Source organism: Rattus norvegicus, chromosome 7, assembly GCF_036323735.1.
Source record: "Rattus norvegicus strain BN/NHsdMcwi chromosome 7, GRCr8, whole genome shotgun sequence".
In the NCBI taxonomy this organism is placed as follows: domain Eukaryota; kingdom Metazoa; phylum Chordata; class Mammalia; order Rodentia; family Muridae; genus Rattus; species Rattus norvegicus.
The window spans coordinates 124714923-124733255 of record NC_086025.1 but is presented as its reverse complement, the minus strand read 5'-3'; the positions used below and the strand labels follow the sequence as shown (position 1 = coordinate 124733255).

At 42.0% G+C, this 18333-nt stretch overlaps 1 protein-coding gene across 6 annotated transcripts in view; it reads right to left on the bottom strand.

The window, feature by feature from the left end:
* Positions 1-18333, bottom strand: part of Lrrk2 (leucine-rich repeat kinase 2) — a 160989-nt gene that overhangs the window by 133979 nt on the left and 8677 nt on the right. For all 6 annotated transcript variants that reach the window (NM_001191789.2, XM_063263367.1, XM_063263368.1 and 3 more), the window contains exons 4-10: positions 17533-17621; positions 13730-13864; positions 10932-11066; positions 5900-6031; positions 2349-2468; positions 1411-1550; positions 1244-1323 (exon numbers count right to left, since the gene is read on the bottom strand). In NM_001191789.2, coding sequence (NP_001178718.2) covers positions 1244-1323; positions 1411-1550; positions 2349-2468; positions 5900-6031; positions 10932-11066; positions 13730-13864; positions 17533-17621 — 831 coding nt within the window. The remainder of the gene's footprint in view (positions 1-1243; positions 1324-1410; positions 1551-2348; positions 2469-5899; positions 6032-10931; positions 11067-13729; positions 13865-17532; positions 17622-18333) is intronic.

The following is an 18333-nucleotide window of genomic DNA, read 5'->3' as shown; positions in this document are numbered from 1 at the left end:
CTGTGGTGAAAATCACACACCGTGGGCAGAAAAGGAAAGTTATATCCTGGGGAGGATGGACCAAACAGCACAGCATTTCTTCCCACTTCTCAGAGCAAGAGACAAACTGAAATGAAACACATGCATTGCTCGCTTCTCAAGTTTTCCGTTTCGTATTTTGGACTATGTTTTACTGTGAATAAAGGAAAATGCACAGCAAGAAACTGTGCCTAAGAACACCGTTGTGGACCGTGGCAACCAAATCATGACTCTTGCAAGCCGTATAAATGCCACAGGAACATTAACATACTAGGTGCACAAAACATAACAGAATTAAAATGCACAAGGGTTGTCAATCACAAAGCAGGATGAGGGAAGGGCATCGGCAGATGAGCTACAAACAAGCAGAAAGCAATCCTTTAAAAAATTTTAAAAATGAAGCACGAGGAAGAAAAAATAAAAGGAGAAAGCATGGATAATGGAGGGACAGGGGCACTTAAGTAGGGAAAAGAAACTGGGCTGATTTAAGAGACAGCAGAAAAAGATGTGCTTTCCTCTTAATAATGTATTTACTGGAAAGATCTCTGGGTACTGAGGACTATGTGTGCTGTGAACTTAAGATGTGTAAATTGCAGCCTGAATCTGAACACAAGCTCCTGAAAGGTTGCTCACTTGGGATAATTCGGTTCCTGGTTTATCTTAATTTTCAAGAATTACTATCCCTTCTCCAAATGGAAGTTTTGAAGTGGCATCGGTTTCACTAAGTCCCTCTTTACCAGCAGTGGGCTATTATGTAAATAGGCCTCTTTTGGAATCCATACTGCTGTCAGTCCAGACCTGCCAGGGAAGGTTTCTAATCCAACAGGCAACCAGCTGGCTGGTGGCCCCAGTGGCTCTGTGAATATGCTTGGCTGGAGTGAATTAACAGGCATCTGTACCTGGTCAGCCAGAAAACTGAGGGGCTGGTTTCCAGGATTCACAAATAATTGAATGATTCCTGATGCCAAAGCCCGCAGTAGAAATTACAATGCTCTATGTCTCGGTAGAGGTTAAAACTCTACACCACACCAGACGTGGAAGCATGGTTTCCAGCATGGGCCACACCTGAAGAGCCTGTCTTGTGGGGAAACTAGATGAAATTATATACCCTCCACTAAGATCAACAATGCTAAAGCCTAAATTACAGCAAGAAAAACTAGCGACGGCAGTTTCTCTGCACTGGCTGAAACAGAACCAGGTTTACTCTCATGACAGAGATACTGACTGGCCATCTTCATCTCCAATCTTCTCGTGCAAACTGCTCTGGTACATGAGGAGATTATTTAGGGCCCAGCAGGCGGCCTCCTAGATCAGGAAGGAGGAAGAAAAATGTATCAAAATCGCAAGGATGGGAAAGCCCGATCAGAAACCAGGGGACGGGCTATGTGTCACCTGCACGTGTTTGTTCTTTCGATGGCGCATCAGGGCTTTATAGCAGGGTTCCAACCAGAAAGGCTTCTCACTGTCCTCATCGCTGTTTTCCTGAGTCTCACTTCTTTCTTCCAGGTCTTGGTTTAAGAAAATAGTCTCGGCTTAAAATAAAAAGAGTTATGTATGTCTTTGACGTCCATATCATCACCAACGGCTTAAACAGCCAAGACTAAGCACGGGGTTTGAACGCTTTCAACATAACGTTCCTTACTAACTACCTTCTTCGCTAATCACAAAGTGACTTTTGACATTTTACACATGTGTAACTGATGTCTCATCATGTGAGGAGGGGGTTGCCCACCACCCTTGGTGCCTAGAAAAGGATCATCTGGAGTGATTGTTTGTTTTTTTTTTTTAATTATTTCTCTTGGGTACTTTATATATTTGCATTTCAATGTTATCTCCTCTCTCCCATGCCCTCTTCCCTCTCCCCCTGTTTCTACAAGGATGCTCCCACTCCCACACACCCACTCCAATGGCCTGACATTACCCTACACTTGGGAAACAAGTCTTCACAGGACCAAGGGCTTTTCCTCCTATTGATGCTGGACAATGCTATCCTCTGCTACACCAGAGCTCCCAGGAACTAAATCACCAACCAATGAGTGCACACGGAGGGACCCATGACTCCAGCCACATATGTAGCAGAGGATAGCTTGGTTCTTGATACCCCATGTGAACAGTAGATGCCAAATCCCGCAGTAGAAATTACAATGCTCTATGTCTCAGTAGAAATTAAAACTCTGCACCGCATCATCCAGCATGGGCCGCGCCTTAAGAGTCTGTCTTGTGGGAAAACTTGTTGGTGCTCTGAGAGCATCTTCCTGCCTGGAAGGAGGCCCCTTAACCCTCAGCACTTAAAAGCAGAAAAGGAGTTCCTCATTAGGAAGGGGACTTACTGAGGAGGGCTAAGCAGCTGAGTGCAGAGATCTGTAAGGCTACGTTCTCGGGATACCGCTGGACGGCTTTCACCACAAAGACATGGACTTCGTTCAACACCAGGATGTTGAAAAAATTACCTAAAGACAAGCGAGACATTTTGTAAACTCTCAACCACGCGACCTAAAATGCATTTACTTATGTAGCAGCCTTTAAATCAATAAATCTATCTAATGGCGTAGGAGTATGTATTAAATCAGTAAATCGATCTTTGCAGCATACTGCTGTACTTTACATCAAGGAGACTTTGAAACGTTGGTTCTTACTGTTGTCTGTCTTAGGAAACTATGCTGGTTGGGCGAGACCAAAGACATATCTGCTTAAGTCCGCTCTGACTCCTCAAATCATCACCCAGAAACAACTGTACATCTCCTGTACATAGCACTATAGTATTCCTAGTTATCACCATGTTCTCAGGGTTAGTCTCTTACACAGCTGTGTCCTTGAAATTCGACCTGCAAACATCTTACCCCGTAAAGACACGGAGCAGCAGGTGACAACTACCTTTCACGGGAACTACTTTGCCGCTGTGTTATTGTTTCAATTTCAATTTAAGGTGAATTCTTTTACATACATTTTCGACTGAGACAAAAGGCAAAAATTTGTACACACTCTGGGGTACCATCTACTGTTTTGATGTAGCACAATGTGTTAATCAGCAAACATCTGTATCTCTCCACAGTTATGATTTTTCCAACAGTGGAAACACTGCACTCCTTTCTTCTGGATTCTTGGTGCACTCCTATCTAACAAGAACTCAGAACCTACTCACTGACTGACTCCTCCACTCTCCCCTTCTCCTCCCCACCTCTGATAACCACAGTGATATGCAGGAATTCTGCATTCGAAGTCTGAGAGTTTCTCCTCCATAGGTTACGTGATCCAGGGTGAGATACACGTCACTGAGCCACAGGCCTTCACGACAGGGTAGAGGAGACAACAATATTCCAACACTCCAGATCAAGCCTTGGATCAAAAGTTTATGTGTGTAAACTCACATGCTTATGTAGTTAATTTGGGTTGTGTGAAAGGAGAGTGCAACATGATTACATAATATCATAGCTAATATAATATCTTATAGTCAATACATTTAGATAATTGACCGAAGAAGAAAGAAATCAAGTGAAATACTGAGAAAAACAACAACAACAATAACAAAAAAAAGCCTCAGATTATAGAAACTCTTTTTAACTGAATCTACCAAGGAGCTCTCCTAAAAGTTTAACTGATTTTCTAAAATTATACAAGAGATGAGGGCATGAGAATGCAACTTTGTATAACAAAGTCACAAGAGTAAGTTTTTTTTCCAAATGTTTGACTGAAAATGATGTATAGCTACTGTCTGTTACAGTAACCTAACCTTGCAGGAAAAGTTGCTGGTGATTCTTTAGGAGAAAGGAGGGTTATCTGCCTTATCATTTACTTGCTCCGTAGTTCATCACTCTATTCACAGGGAGACATCCCCAAAGTTTACCTCTTAGTGAACAGATGATATCTACAGGACGTCACACAAGAGCTCTGATTTGAGAACAAGGCAGCCTGCTCACAGCCTTGTGGGAAAGCATGGTAACTGTGCTCTTTCCAAAGGAGAAGGTCTGAACCTTCACTTCTTAAGGTGCCCCCTGTTCCTCCTGTGCTCTGACCCCAACTGTCACTGGAGAGGCATCTGCTATGTAAAGCTTTGGAACGCTCAGATCTTGAGCTCCACAGAACTGAAACTTACAGTAATACAATTATATGAGCTTCAGTGACTATGAATCATGAAAACCAAGATGTGCGCATATGCCATGTGAGAGATACCAGATACAGGATACAAAATAACTGTGCCGACCATTAAATAAATAGACATGCTTTAATAAGTAAGGAGATTAAGGCAAAACCAAAGCAAACCCAAAAGGCAATTAATGTTACCTGGAAGATACAAAATTAAGAGATTTATCAGAAATATACTTTAAAAATTAAATAAGCCATCAACTTAAATTTGAGCTTGGAATCATGGCTTATTGTTCGGAAATATGTGTCTTTAATTCCATAACATTAAGAGACAAGGAGAAGATCTTTACATGCATTGTTTGGCATTTAATAAAATTCAACTCTCATTTGTGGATTTAGTTTCTTTAAAAAGGACAGACACAAAAGTAGAAGGAAGCAAGAAACAGAAGAGAATTCCTCAACTCAATACAAAGTGTCAGTGAAAACACACTGAATTTTAAAACTATAAAAATCATATGACACACATTATTCTGGATGAAAGAATATTGGGAGCTCTGTCTCTCAAATCAGGAAGAAGACAAGGACAGTGCCAAAATCTGCTTCCACTCAGCATTGTGCAGATGATTCTGGGTCACACAAGAAGACAGGCAGAGGAGTAACGGACATAATGAGTGGGAAGGATGGGCTCAGACCACACTGTGCAAACCTTTAACTTACATAAGCTGCATCTATGTCCAAAAGAGTTTTCGGAAAGAAATAGAAAAAAAAGGTAGCCTGATAAAAATCATTTTCATTTCTTCATGCAGGCACATCTCAGAGGCACAATTTCCAAACAGATGCCAGTTGCAATCATAATGGAAATAAATAAATAATGAAGATACATGAAACCTGTACAGATAGATGGCAGAGAAGAAATGATGGTGCGAGACATCAGTTCTTCATAGCGTGAGCCATACATTTTGTGTTATTCCTATCCAGACTCCAACAGACTTTTAAACTGGGAAACGTAACTATAGAACTTGTATGGAATAGTAAACAACCAGTGAAAAGACAAGATGTAAGACACAGGAAGAAAATGTGTGAGCACATGACCCGTTAGTGTTTCAGATCCCATATCTCAGCAAGAGCAATTTAAACCATAGAATAATGATCTGGAGAAATCAAATGAACCAGTGAAGCAGAAGACCGCAGGGAAATTCATATCCTCCTCATGTATCCTAATGAACTTCCAAGAGGACTCCATAATCTGGCTTCTATGGTAGAATCACAATTAATAAAGGTATGCAAGGTCTCTAGAGTGCACTGATTCGATTCATTGGAGGATGTACCTAAATCTATGTCAGTACAGACATATATACTAATTCTTCAGTTGGGTGATAGTATCTTTCTTTTTTTAATTTCTTTTTTTTTTTTCCGGAGCTGAGGATCGAACCCAGGGCCTTGCGCTTCCTAGGCAAGCACTCTACCACTGAGCTAAATCCCCAACCCCGATAGTATCTTTCTTATTCCTGCTTCACGTTGTCCACAAATGGTATAATTACACTTCAGGATTGGCAAGCATAGTTTAATTACAGCCCACCAACAAACATTCCTAGAGATCACTTCAGACAATGAAATGGAGACTACTCGCCAACACCACCTCTCTGTTTTTTGTGTTTCTTTCATAACCATTTGCTACGTCACAGTAGTTATACCCAGTGCTTATCAAGATGCTGCTTGCTCAGAGCATAGGCCACATGGAAGCTACACATATGTGTGTGATATCGGTTGTGAGAGGAAATGAAAAAGTATCACTCACCTAATGTAAGCTTGTGGAGCAAGGAGCAGCTCACCTCTTGAATGTTTTCACTGGTGGGGAATGTTTTCATGGCTTCCACCACAATATTGTAACACCTGACATTCCCACTCATGAGGACCTCCACATTGCTGCCTGAATTTTAGAAGAAAATAATTATAATTATCTAGAAGGGAGTAAGCATCTTCTTTCAAATGTACATTCCAATGAGTCCTGCAAATGGACGACAATTTAGTGAGTGCAGATCCATATGCAAACAGCACACTCTGACAAAGAACTATAAAGATCCTACATTGTTAGTTGCTAACACTACAGGATGTAGAACTTTTCTTTGGCATGAGAATGAATTAGTTTCATCAGATTCCTTGATTTAAAAATTTAAGACACCTGTAGGGTTAATATTGTGGAAATGATCCTACCCAAAGCAATCTAGAGATTCAATGGAATCTGTATCAAAACTCCAAGAAAATTATCCACAAAAATTGAAAGAAGAATCTTCAACTTTATATGAAAACACACAGAGAGAATAGCTATAGCTAGCAATCCTTAATAATAAAAGAACTTCTAGCAATACTGCCATCCCAGAGTTCAAGTTTTATTGTAGAGCTATAGTAATAAAAGCAGCATGTATTGGTGTTATCATAAAATCTGGCATGATTTAATGAAACTGAAGATCCAATCATAAGTCCACACAACTACAGATACCTGACAAGGAAGCTAAAAATGCACACTGGAGAAAGACCCATCATTTTCAACAAAACGGTGCCGATCAACCTGGATGGCTGACTACAGAAGAATTAAAACATAGCCATATTTATCACCTTGCCCAAAACTCAGCTCTAAATGGATCAAAATTTTCAACATAAGACAAGACACCTTGAATCTGGTAATATGGACATAGTCTTGAACTCACTGATACAGGAGGGGGCTTCGTGAAGAGGACGCCAACAGCACAGGTACCAAGAACAACGATTAATAAATAATAACTCACGAAACTAAAAAGCTTCTCTATGGCAAAGGACACCATCGCGTCCAAGAGAGGGTTAATATCCAAAACACACAAAGAGCTCAAAGGACATAAATATCTAGGAAACAAACCAGTTTAAAAATGGGGCACAGAACTAAGCAGAGAGTTCTCAAACCATAAATCACAAATGGCCGAGGAACAGCTCGAGGAATGTTCAACACCCCTAGTCATCATAGAAAAGCAAATTGAAACTACCCTGAGATTTCATTCATGTCGGAATGTCTGAGATCAGTAAAACACAAGTTCAAGCTCATGCTAGCAAGGCACAGGGAACACAGACCCGCTGCTCCTGCGAGTGCAAACTTGTACAGTTACTGTGGAAATCGGTGTTGTGATTCCTCCAAAAGCTGAGGATAAATCTACCACAAACATCCAGCTGTGCCACTCTTGGCAATATGCCCCAAAGGTTTTGCATCCTACAGCAGAGATGCTGACTCATCCATGGTCATGCTGCTCTATTCATAATAGCCAGAGACTAAAAATACCCTAGAAATCCGTCAACTGGTGAACAGATAATGAAATGAACACTTACACAGTGGAATACTATTCAGCTGCTTAGAAATTCAAATTATGAAAGTTTAAGGAAAAAACGTGGAGCTAGAATAAATTATCCTGAGTGAGGTAACTCAGACCCCAAAAGATAGATACTACATGATTTCTCCATGTGTGGTGTGTGTGTGTGTGTGTGTGTGTGTGTGTGTGTGTGTGTGTGTACTTTTTGTTTTGTTTTATTTTGTTTTGTCATATTTTGGTCTCATTGGCCTTTTGCTCATTTGTTTGTTTTTAGATTTTTTTTTTAAAAGAGAGGAAAACAACATAAAGAGGGATGGGTAGGAATGTGTGTGAGGGGGTGTGGTGGGGAGAGCCCTGGTAGGAGGTGGGGATGGAAAACCCGATCAAACTATATTGTATGTAAAATGTTTTTATATATAATTTAAGGCAAAGTAAACATGGAGGGCCTTGTACAAGTCTGAAAACAGTCACATAAGATTTCAAATAAATGATTTTTTGCAATATCATATTTTTCATCCCAGGAAAACATCCAGCTCATGTGGATGACACCTATTAGAACTGTGAAAATGCACTCGGAGCTCTTTCCTCCAACCTAGAAGAACAACCAGTAAAAGAGGCAGAAATCGTGAACTTCCTGGAGAAGGCAGATGGGAGGGGGACCTAAAAATATGACAAAATACCCAAGCAAGGGACTGACATTAGACAGTCAGAGTCAGGCAGAGAGGAAGGGAAGACGTCATGGGTGAAAACTGTGAACCTGTGGGGGGAAACACTCCCGTTTCTGAATGCACAGCTAAAACTAACTAGATATTTACATAAAAAATTACATTTGAAAGATTAAACGGAATTGTCAAACGCTAAAATATTTGAATCTTGCAAGAATGGTAGAAGGCATTTGCTGCAGAGCTGGGGGTAAAGCCTCCTGATTCCTCACTGCCTCACTGGTATCTGCCACTGGCTTTGACCTTTGGGTTATGAATCGCCACATTTTAACTGGATTGTGTCAGAAGTGGGTGGAAGACAATGGATTCCAAAAAGCGATCGGCCCAAAATAAATGAATCATGAACAGAGCCCAGGAAAGGCCCAAGGCAGTCTACAGGCATCGGGCTGCATGGATGACTCAGAGATGCAAAGCTCCCTACTCTGCCTTGGGTTATTATTTGTTTTCATCCCCTGTCAACTGTGCGATTCCGGTGGATAATAAAATACCGTGTTCTTATGAACACATTAAAGAGGTGCTGCTTCCCAAGCACATTTGCTTGTTTTTGTTTTTGTTTACTTTTATCCTGCTGTAATGACGTCTCATTGTATGTCATGTGTATTGTCTGTATATTGTATGTGTATTACATGTGGCATAATATACATGTATTATAAGCGTGTATAGAAATTCGTATTGTCATATACAGCCACCCAATTGGACAAGATGGATGAAGCAAAGAAGTGCAGACCGACAGGAGCCGGATGTAGATCGCTCCTGAGAGACACAGCCAGAATACAGCAAATACAGAGGCGAATGCCAGCAGCAAACCACTGAACTGAGAATAGGTCCCCCGTTGAAGGAATCAGAGAAAGAACTGGAAGAGCTTGAAGGGGCTCGAGACCCCAAAAGTACAACAATGTCAAGCAACCAGAGCTTCCAGGGACTAAGCCACTACCTAAATACTATACATGGACTGACCCTGGACTCTGACCCCATAGGTAGCAATGAATATCCTAGTAAGAGCACCAGTGGAAGGGGAAGCCCTGGGTCCTGCTAAGACTGAACCCCCAGTGAACTAGACTATGGGGGGAGGGCGGCAATGGGGGGAGGGTTGGGAGGGGGACACCGATAAGGAAGGGGAGGGGGGAGGGGGATGTTTGCCCGGAAACCGGGAAAGGGAATAACACTTGAAATGTATATAAGAAATACTCAAGTTAATAATAATAATAATAAAAAAACAGAACTAAAAAAAAAAAGAAATTTGTATTGTATCACAGTGTTAATGATTTTGTGATACATTTAATATACCAAGTATCAGCTTATCTTCTTCACACTAAACCACTCATGTAATCGGAAAGAAGTTTACACATGTACAGGTGAAAACACTACTATTACATGCATGCTCATATTCTACTCACCCACACGATGAAATGGGAAATGCTAGTTTGCACTTATACAAAAACTGACTGAAACTCGTTTCATTATATTAGGAATCACTAGTAGTGTGTACAGCAAAATATGTTTTCTGGTCTCTGCTTTTTGATGACATGGCCAAACAGCAAATCAATAAATGCTAACCAAGAAAGAAGCAGAGCGCAAAGCCTTCTGTGTGGTTTTCCAGGCCACTCAAAACCTCATCCCATGTGTGTACTTACCCTTCTCATGCCCTTTCCCCACCCCCATCAGAGAAATTCCTTCAGGTACTTGGAAATATGCATGCTTCTACACACACACACACACACACACACACACACATATGCACTAGCATCTGTGAGCAAACACATGTACATTCACACACACACATTCATATACACCACAGGAAACACACATACCCACACAATCATGCGTTTACCAACTCACACACATACATTCGCATTTATGCATAAATGTATAGAATACAGGTAGACACACACACATGCATTCACAACATGAACACATTCATGTGACACACACACACATGCTAGCTCATATACACAAACACACACAGATACATACACATTTATGCATACATGCATATACAAAGCTTCTACACTGCCAAACATGCTCTCTCTCTCTCTCTCTCTCTCTCTCTCTCTCTCTCTCTCTCTCACCACACACACACATTAAACACACACACCACACACATCCATTAAACTCAAATCTGCTGAACGGCTTTCTTCTAGTTGGCTCTACATCTTACTGGTTTTTGGGTCTGTTGTTGTTGTTTTAGTAGTGAGCTTACCATGTCATGTAAGGCAAGCACTTGGCCAATAAGCTATACATCCAATTTTATTTTATTTCTTGTGAGGTATGTTCAAGGTGGGACTTGAATGCAGCCTCTCAAGTAGCTAAAAGTTCAGGCTGAAGCAATACCAGCTGCACCCCACCATTACGTTCCGAACGTCCATCTCCTAAACACATCCTTGTGGTCAACTGTGCTGCCCACCTCCCTGCATACCAAGTTCTCAGCACCGAAGACTCTTCGAGCACTCTGACCTCGCTCTCTGTTTGCTCTCACAGCCACAGAATTTCTGCCTATGGTGCCTCCATCTCGGATCATGTCTGTCCTTCCTATGGTAGCATGAACTCAGAGTCCGCGAGGTGCACATGTATGCTTTCTACTACTGTTAGAGATAGACGCAGCACAGTCCAAACAAATCTGAATTATTCAAGTGGTTCAGTGAGTGAAGAAGTCTAGCATCCACGGGACTCCACAAAATTAGAAAAACAAATAAAAAATCATAATACGTTTAGAAAAGCGACACAGCACAGTTCTCCGTGTGCAAAGCAGAAATCGTGCCGAGGGGGTACTCACAAGTGACGGCCAGAGAATGCAGGCAGCAGAGTACATGGTGCACAATCTCCTCGTCCCTCTTGAAGCTGCGGAACGTACTCAGCAGGGTCATGTAATCTTTGTTCTCCACAAACTCAGTCAGTTGCTCCTCGGACACTGAGCCAGGAAGGAAAAGAAAAACAAGAGGAGTACGCTTTAAAGCGACGCGAATATTTAATTCATGCAAAATACACTCATAAGCACAACAATTCACAAATGCACTTAAGTGAAAATGTTTCTGCAAAAAAAATGACAGAGGAATTTGAAACATTAGATTTGTTTAAAGCATTAAAATAGTTTTGCGTTGAACAGGTTATATCATCATTTAAAAGGAAAAAGTATTAGGAGACCAATAACTCCCAGGAAAAATGGGAAGCGTTTACAATTTCTTTGGGAGCGAGTCTACAGCAACCTAACCATTGCAATAAATGTGATGTACTCCATGGAATACTGTATGATTATGACCATTGATAATAGAGGTGCTCTATTAGGATGAACACCCTTAGAGACTCACCTGCTGATAATAAAATTACCTTTCAGAATGAACTACTATGATTTTGGCTACTGCTTATAAAGGTGACTCGTTAGCGATGAATATTCTACCATACTGACCTGCTGATTATGACAAGCATTTCCATTTTATTAGTTTTTAATTTATGTGTAGTATGTGTGCCTGCTTGTCAGTATTACAGCACACGCCCAAAGAGGGTCGAAGAGGTGGTCAGATCCCCTAGAACTGGAGTTACAGTATTTGTAAGAAACACAGTGTGGAACTAGATTTGAACCCGGATCTTCTGCATTAGCAGCAAGTGCCAACTTTCCAGCCCCTATTTTCTTCTCATTAATTATTTTAATTCACATTATGTCCCGATCATGGCCCCTCTCCCTCCCTTTCTCCCAGTCCTCACACGTCCCTCACTCCCATTAACTTCTCCCCTCTCCTTATAGAAGGAGCAGCCCTTTCTTGGGTACTCGCCTGTCCTGGGACATCAAGCTAGAACAGGACTAAGTGTATCCTTTTCCACTGAGGCTCGACCTGTCAGTCCAGCTAGGAGAAGGGGATCCAATGGCAGGCAACGAAGTCAGAGGCAGCCCACCTCACTGGGCTCCCATTGTTAGGCAACCCACCTGAAGACCCAGGCGCACTTCTGCTACAAGTGTGGTTTTGATATCGAGGAACTTGGGACGTCTGGTGGACAGGTGAAGGGAAAGTCATCTAAGCCTGTCAGTTCAAAAGCTGTTAACTGTAGCAAGTGGCATGGGGTTGGACATGGAAATATTCTGTCTTCATGGTGAGAGCGCAAAAACTGCCATTCACTTTTATAATCAGGGTAGGTCGGGCTACATTAGGAGTCATTTTGTTTTAGAAGGAGGAACTTGGAAAAACTGTTTAAAACCCCAGGCTGTTAGGCTGAAAATGGAGCCAACGAAATATTAGAAAATACAGCTCTTTGTGAGCAACCTTAATTGTTTTCAAATGCATACCAGCATGTCCAGGTAAGATAATGTGAAATTGGTTAGATTCCTTCAATTAATGATAGATGCCATGGAATCTTTATATTTAATAATGTAGTCTAATGTCTGCAACATCTTTTTAATTTTTGATAACTGCCTTTATTAGCTTACTTTTCAGGATTAACTTTATTAACCAAATTACTGTCTCAGGGAACTTGATACTCCTAAAAAATTCAAAAATAGTTTTCTCCATATATATGTATATGTATACACAAATACAATGTAATATGCCCTAAGCATTAATGATCTTTGAATTAAGATTCTCTTGTTTAAAAATTGCTAATCTGTCAGTCTGTCCTCAAAGGACAAAGCACTGTTGGTAACATAGTGACTCATTCATGAGTAAGATTTTGTCCAAAATGAAACACATAGTTACACCTCCTTAGAGACAAAAGTTTTCGAATTTTGTCCATTTTATAACACAGAGAAGACAGGCTGAAAGAGGTAAAGCTCTCTCTCTCTCTCTCTCTCTCTCTCTCTCCCTCTCTCCCTCTTCTCCCTCTTCTCCCTCCCTCCCTCCTTCTTCTCTCTCTCTCTCTCTCTGTCTCTCTCTCTCTCTCCCTCCCTCCCTCCCTCCCTCTTCTCCCTCTTCTCCCTCTTCTCCCTCTCTCCCTCTCTCCCTCTCTACCTCTCTCCCTCTCTCCCTCTCTTCCTCTCTTCCTCTCCTCATGGCATTCCCCAAGAAGCCTGATCATCAAAGACCTGAGTCTCCAAACCAGTGGCTACCTCTGTGTGCTAACCAGATGCTAACCTCGAACAACTTGCTCAATTCTCTAATCCATTTCGTCATCATCGGGTCAGTTAAAGGACTAGACTAAACCAGCTTAAACCAGCACAGCAATGTGTTATCAGTTTCTGAGCCTGCTGTGAAGTGCCCACTAGTCTCCTTTCTCAAGGACACCGTGTGATTGTCCAGTTCCCTGCACAAAGCATGTAGCAATTTCAAGTTGGACAAGATTCAAAATAATAGCCCCATTTTAGGTACTTGACTTCATAGTTTCCTTTTTAACACCCATACAACTCACTTTGCAAAGTGAACTCATGCCTTGTGAGGCAATGGAAAGAAGTCTATTGCAACCGCATGATTTATAACCTTTGGTGAAATTCACAGCACAGAAGGAAGCAACGTTACCGAACTATCTTTGTCTCACTTTGTAAATAGTATGGTTTTACATAATTTTCTCATCAATTATCTCCAACTTTTCCCAGTACAAGCCATTCTTCCAGGGCGTATCTCGGAACAGAGAATTTATACTTTTAAATACCTCTCTCGAACAGCACATGTAAAGCCTTGCACGCAAGCTTCTGGACTTCCTCGTTGGCTGAATATCTGTGCATGGCATCAAAAATTAACAGGAAAACATCACATTCTTCATCCAGTATCAGCAGAGTAATTTTACCTGGTTTGAAGAAGACAGTGTGCTGTAAGCAAATAGTTGTTTTTAAACAGTTGGTATATTAGTTTTGCATGAGAGTTATGGATGTTTTGTGGAATTTTATTTTTGATGGAGCACTTCATTGTCCCAAATGTTATCCCTATAAAATTCTCTCCAAGGGAGGTAAATCATCAGCCAATTTACTACTTTAGGCAACACACACACAGGCATAGGTAAGTACGCATGTACACATTGTACACATGCATGCTCACACACACCACTCACAAAATCTAGGCCTCTTAGCTTATGCTCGTGAAGTGAATTCCTAGCTGCCTCTTGAGCCCTACCATTTAAATATTCTGTGGGTCCCATGACCTGAGTCTACCCTTGTTCCTGTTCTTCATCTAACAACTACCCAAGAGAAATTTCCCAGTCGTCATCATTCCAAACTCCTTCTCTCTTCGGTTTGTCTAACCACTGAGCCAATTCACATCATTAAGAGCCAAGCCATTCAAGTGTTAGCTCTTAAATATTCCGAAGCCCTCTCTGAATAAGTTAATTCTTATGCAGAGGATAATCTATATCCTACTCAGGGCCTCTTCACATCTCTCCAAGAATGCAGAAATATTTGCTTAATTGCTCTGCTTATTCTATCCAACGCTTGATGGTTCACTCCCTGTACTGTATTTCTAAAACCAATGTGATCCTGGATGTCCCTTGGTGGAATCTTCTAAGTACTTTAAACAAGATCCTTTACAAAACCAACTATACCAGTGTCTTGAGCCCAAGGCTGCCTCAAGTTGGGGTTTGCTACATCTGTTGCTCCTCTTTAAAAGCCTTGCTCCAATTCCTCTGTGAACTTGCCTACCACAGTTAAGATGTTCCACCAGTAATACCCATTCTGTCAACAAAAGGAACTGTCCTGGAATAAGGATGGTATCAATAAACAGATTGTAGCCAGGGTGTGTGTGTGTGTGTGTGTGTGTGTGTGTGTGTGTGTGTGTGAGAGAGAGAGAGAGAGAGAGAGAGAGAGAGAGAGAGAGGTGGGAGGGAGGGAAAGAAGGAGGAAGGGAGAGGGAGGGAAGGAAGGAGGGAGGGAGCGAGGAATGGAGGAAAGGAGAGAGAGAGAGAGGGAGAGGAAGGGAGGGAGGGAGGGAGGGAGAGAGAGAGAGAGAAAGAGAGGTGGGAGGGAGGGAAAGGAGGAAGGGAGAGGGAGGGAAGGAAGGAGGGAGGGAGCGAGGAATGGAGGAAAGGAGAGAGAGAGAGAGGGAGAGGAAGGGAGGGAGGGAGGGAGAGAGAGAGAGAGAGAGAGAGAGAGAGAGAGAGAGAGAGGAGAGAGAGAGAAGAGAGAGAGAGACTGGAAACTAAACCCAAAATCTCATACATCCTAAGTAGGGGCTCTACTAATAAGCTAGGTGGGGTGTGTGTGTGTGTGTGTGTGTGTGTGTGTGTGTGTTGACACTGGAGACTAACCCCAGAATCTCATACATCCTAAGTAGGGGCTCTACTACTAAGCTAAACTCCAAGCTCCATAGTGATTGTTTTTGGAGTATAAATGTGTCCATCAGAAGTTGATTCACTTCATTACAACACATTTCATCGACAACAGAACCTCCTAAGGCAGGCTCAAACACCACTTTAGAGCTAAGTACTGAAAGAGAGCTTACATAGCAAAAGTGATTCTGCTTAGTGCTCAAATAGTAGTTAACAGGAGTCAAGCTGGATGAAAGCTAAGCAGGCCATCCAGGTGGAGTGGTCTACAGTGGTAATTGTAATCCCATTTGCACTCGGGGTGTAGAGTGCTGAGATGAAGATGGTAAGTTTTGAACCAGCCTGGGCCACATGGAGAGTTCAAGGCCAGCCTGCACTCCCAAGTGAGACCCTGTCTCAAAATTAAAAGAGCACACAAACAACTTCAGATGGCTGGCATATACTTATAACTCCCACAGGGGAATTTGGCTTCTATCCCTTCGGGGTGGGTATCATTCTATTTGTAGTATAGTACTTCTCTCACTAAGCTTCAATCATTTCTCTAAATGCATCCGCCCATCTGCCTGTGCAGCCCCATTCCCTAACCACGTTGTGTCTATTTAGATTCAAATTTAAATCTGTAAAAATTAAATAATATTTCATATTTCAAATGTTCAAGAGTCGTGTAGAGCTATTTGCTGCGACAACGGGCAGCAGGACTTCCCAGCAAGGCTTCTGAAGAGGAGCAACAGATGGAGCAAACCCAGACTTGAGGCAGCCTTGGGCTCAGGACGCTGGTATAGTTGGTTTTGTAAAGGATCCTGTTTAGAATACCTAGAAGTAACAGAAGTGCTTAGAAGATTCCACCAGGGGCTGGAGAGATGGGTCAGAGGTTAAGAGCACTGTCTGCTCATCCAGAGGTCATGAGTTCAATTCCCAGCAACCACAGGGTGGCTCACAACCATCTATAATGAGATCTGGTGCCCTCTTCTGGCCTGCACGTGTACATTCAGGTGCAACGCTGTATACATAATAAATAAATCGAAGAAGAAGAAGGAGGAGGAGGAGGAGGAGGAGAAAAGAAGAAGAAGAAAAGAAGAAGAAGAAGAAGAAGAAGAAGAAGAAGAAGAAGAAGAAGAAGAAGAAGAAGAAGAAGAAGAAGAAGAAGAAGAAGAAGAAGAAGAAGAAGAAGAAAAGAAGAAGAGGAGAAGAAGAGGAAGAGGAGGAAGAAGAAGAAGAAGAAGAAGAAGAAGAAGAAGAAGAAGAAGAAGAAGAAGAAGAAGAAGAAGAAGAAGAAGAAGAAGAAGAAGAAGAAGAAGAAGATTCCACCAAGGGACATCCAGGAGTGAGTACTCAGTTGTGACCAATGAGAAATGAACCAAGGAAAAATGTGACTTTCCCAAGGATGAGAGTTGAAACTAGTTAGTGCACGCCATTAAATAATTGAATTAAATGCTCCTTGGGAGGCTCCTGTTTCCTGTCTTCTGTGCTCTGGGATTTATACTTTCTCTTGGTGCCTTTCGCCCCTGAGGGGATTCATTAATAGGAACAACTAGAACATGCAAGTCTCCCACCCACCTGTGCAGCCTCCCTTCCATCAGGCTTCTATAGCGCCACAAACACAATTCTCATGACCTCCCCTTCATTGAACAAAACTCCAAGTCATCTGGGGTTATGTCTTCCTGACAACTGCGACAATGACTGTAACTATCACACCATCTCAAAATCCCAGCCTGAGTCTTCTAGCCTCTTGGCAGAAGTCACCTTAGGCAGAGAGCCTGATGTGTAGAATCAGACCTGGAGTGTGACGCCAGGTGGCTAAGGCCACTTCTCTGCTCATTAGTGTCTCACCCAGAAAGAAAAGGAAAATGGCATCTGGGGTGAAAGGGGTTTCAAACGCATGTAAAGTCAGAATCTAGCAAACACTCAAGAATCAATGCTACACACTTTATCAAAGACAAACTACGGAAAAGACTTCGAGAGTTTGTACAGAGAAAGCTACTAGGGATGTGGATTATGGGAGCAGATTTTAGAAGCCACGAAGGAACTAGAAATAAGAGTGCGAACATGCAAGCAACATTTAGATTAAGGTGCTAGATGAGATCTGAGAAAAACAGGAGGTGTGGAGAAGGCAGACATAGACGCTCTAGACATCACTGATGCTTCATTGGTACTCTGACCCTGACAGTTGTTAGTAGTAAGCATTTCCAGTCATCACCTACCTGAATCTAGGAGGAGATCTAAGGCTTTTAGTCCAACTATTGACAGGTTTACGTTGGCATGATGAACAGTTAACATTTTAAGAATCAGTCTGAAATAAAAAAACAAAATCGCATGACAATGAAATGTTATACAGCAAAGCGAAGGAGATGCCCCAGTGGGGAAGGCACTCGTTGCCTCACCTGACAACCTGAGGTCAAGCCCCGGGAATCCAGAACAGATTTCCACAAGCTGTCCTCTGACTCCCACATGTGTGCCGCCGTGGCATGCATGTGCTCACCCCATACATGCATACATATACATATACATGCACATACAAAATCACTCCATCAATAAACAGACGCATGTTTTGACACAGGTTCTTACTATGGAGACACAGCTAGCGTGAAACTCACTATACTGGTCAGGGTGGCAATGAACTCATAGAGATCCTCTCTCTCTGCCTCTCTAGTGCTGGGATTAAAGGTGTGTACCACCATGGCAATATAAATGCAATTGCTTTTAATGAAGTTTGGACTCAGATTTTCTGTAACACCTTAAGCAGTATTTAGGCACTCTTTCACTCACCCTAACCCCTACTATATTTTGTTCTGTTCAGCAAAGCTCATGTGATACATTTCCCCTTGATACCGACTTACACCAAGCTTATAAAACTAACAGCCTGGCTTGGGGTGTAGCTTAGTGGCCAAGCCCCTGCCCAGCATGCCCAAGGCCCCAGGTTCTGTCTCCAACATCAGAACAAATGTAAATAAGTAAACGAAATGACCAGGAATACTACTTGGCTCGACTGTAGCAAATACTTC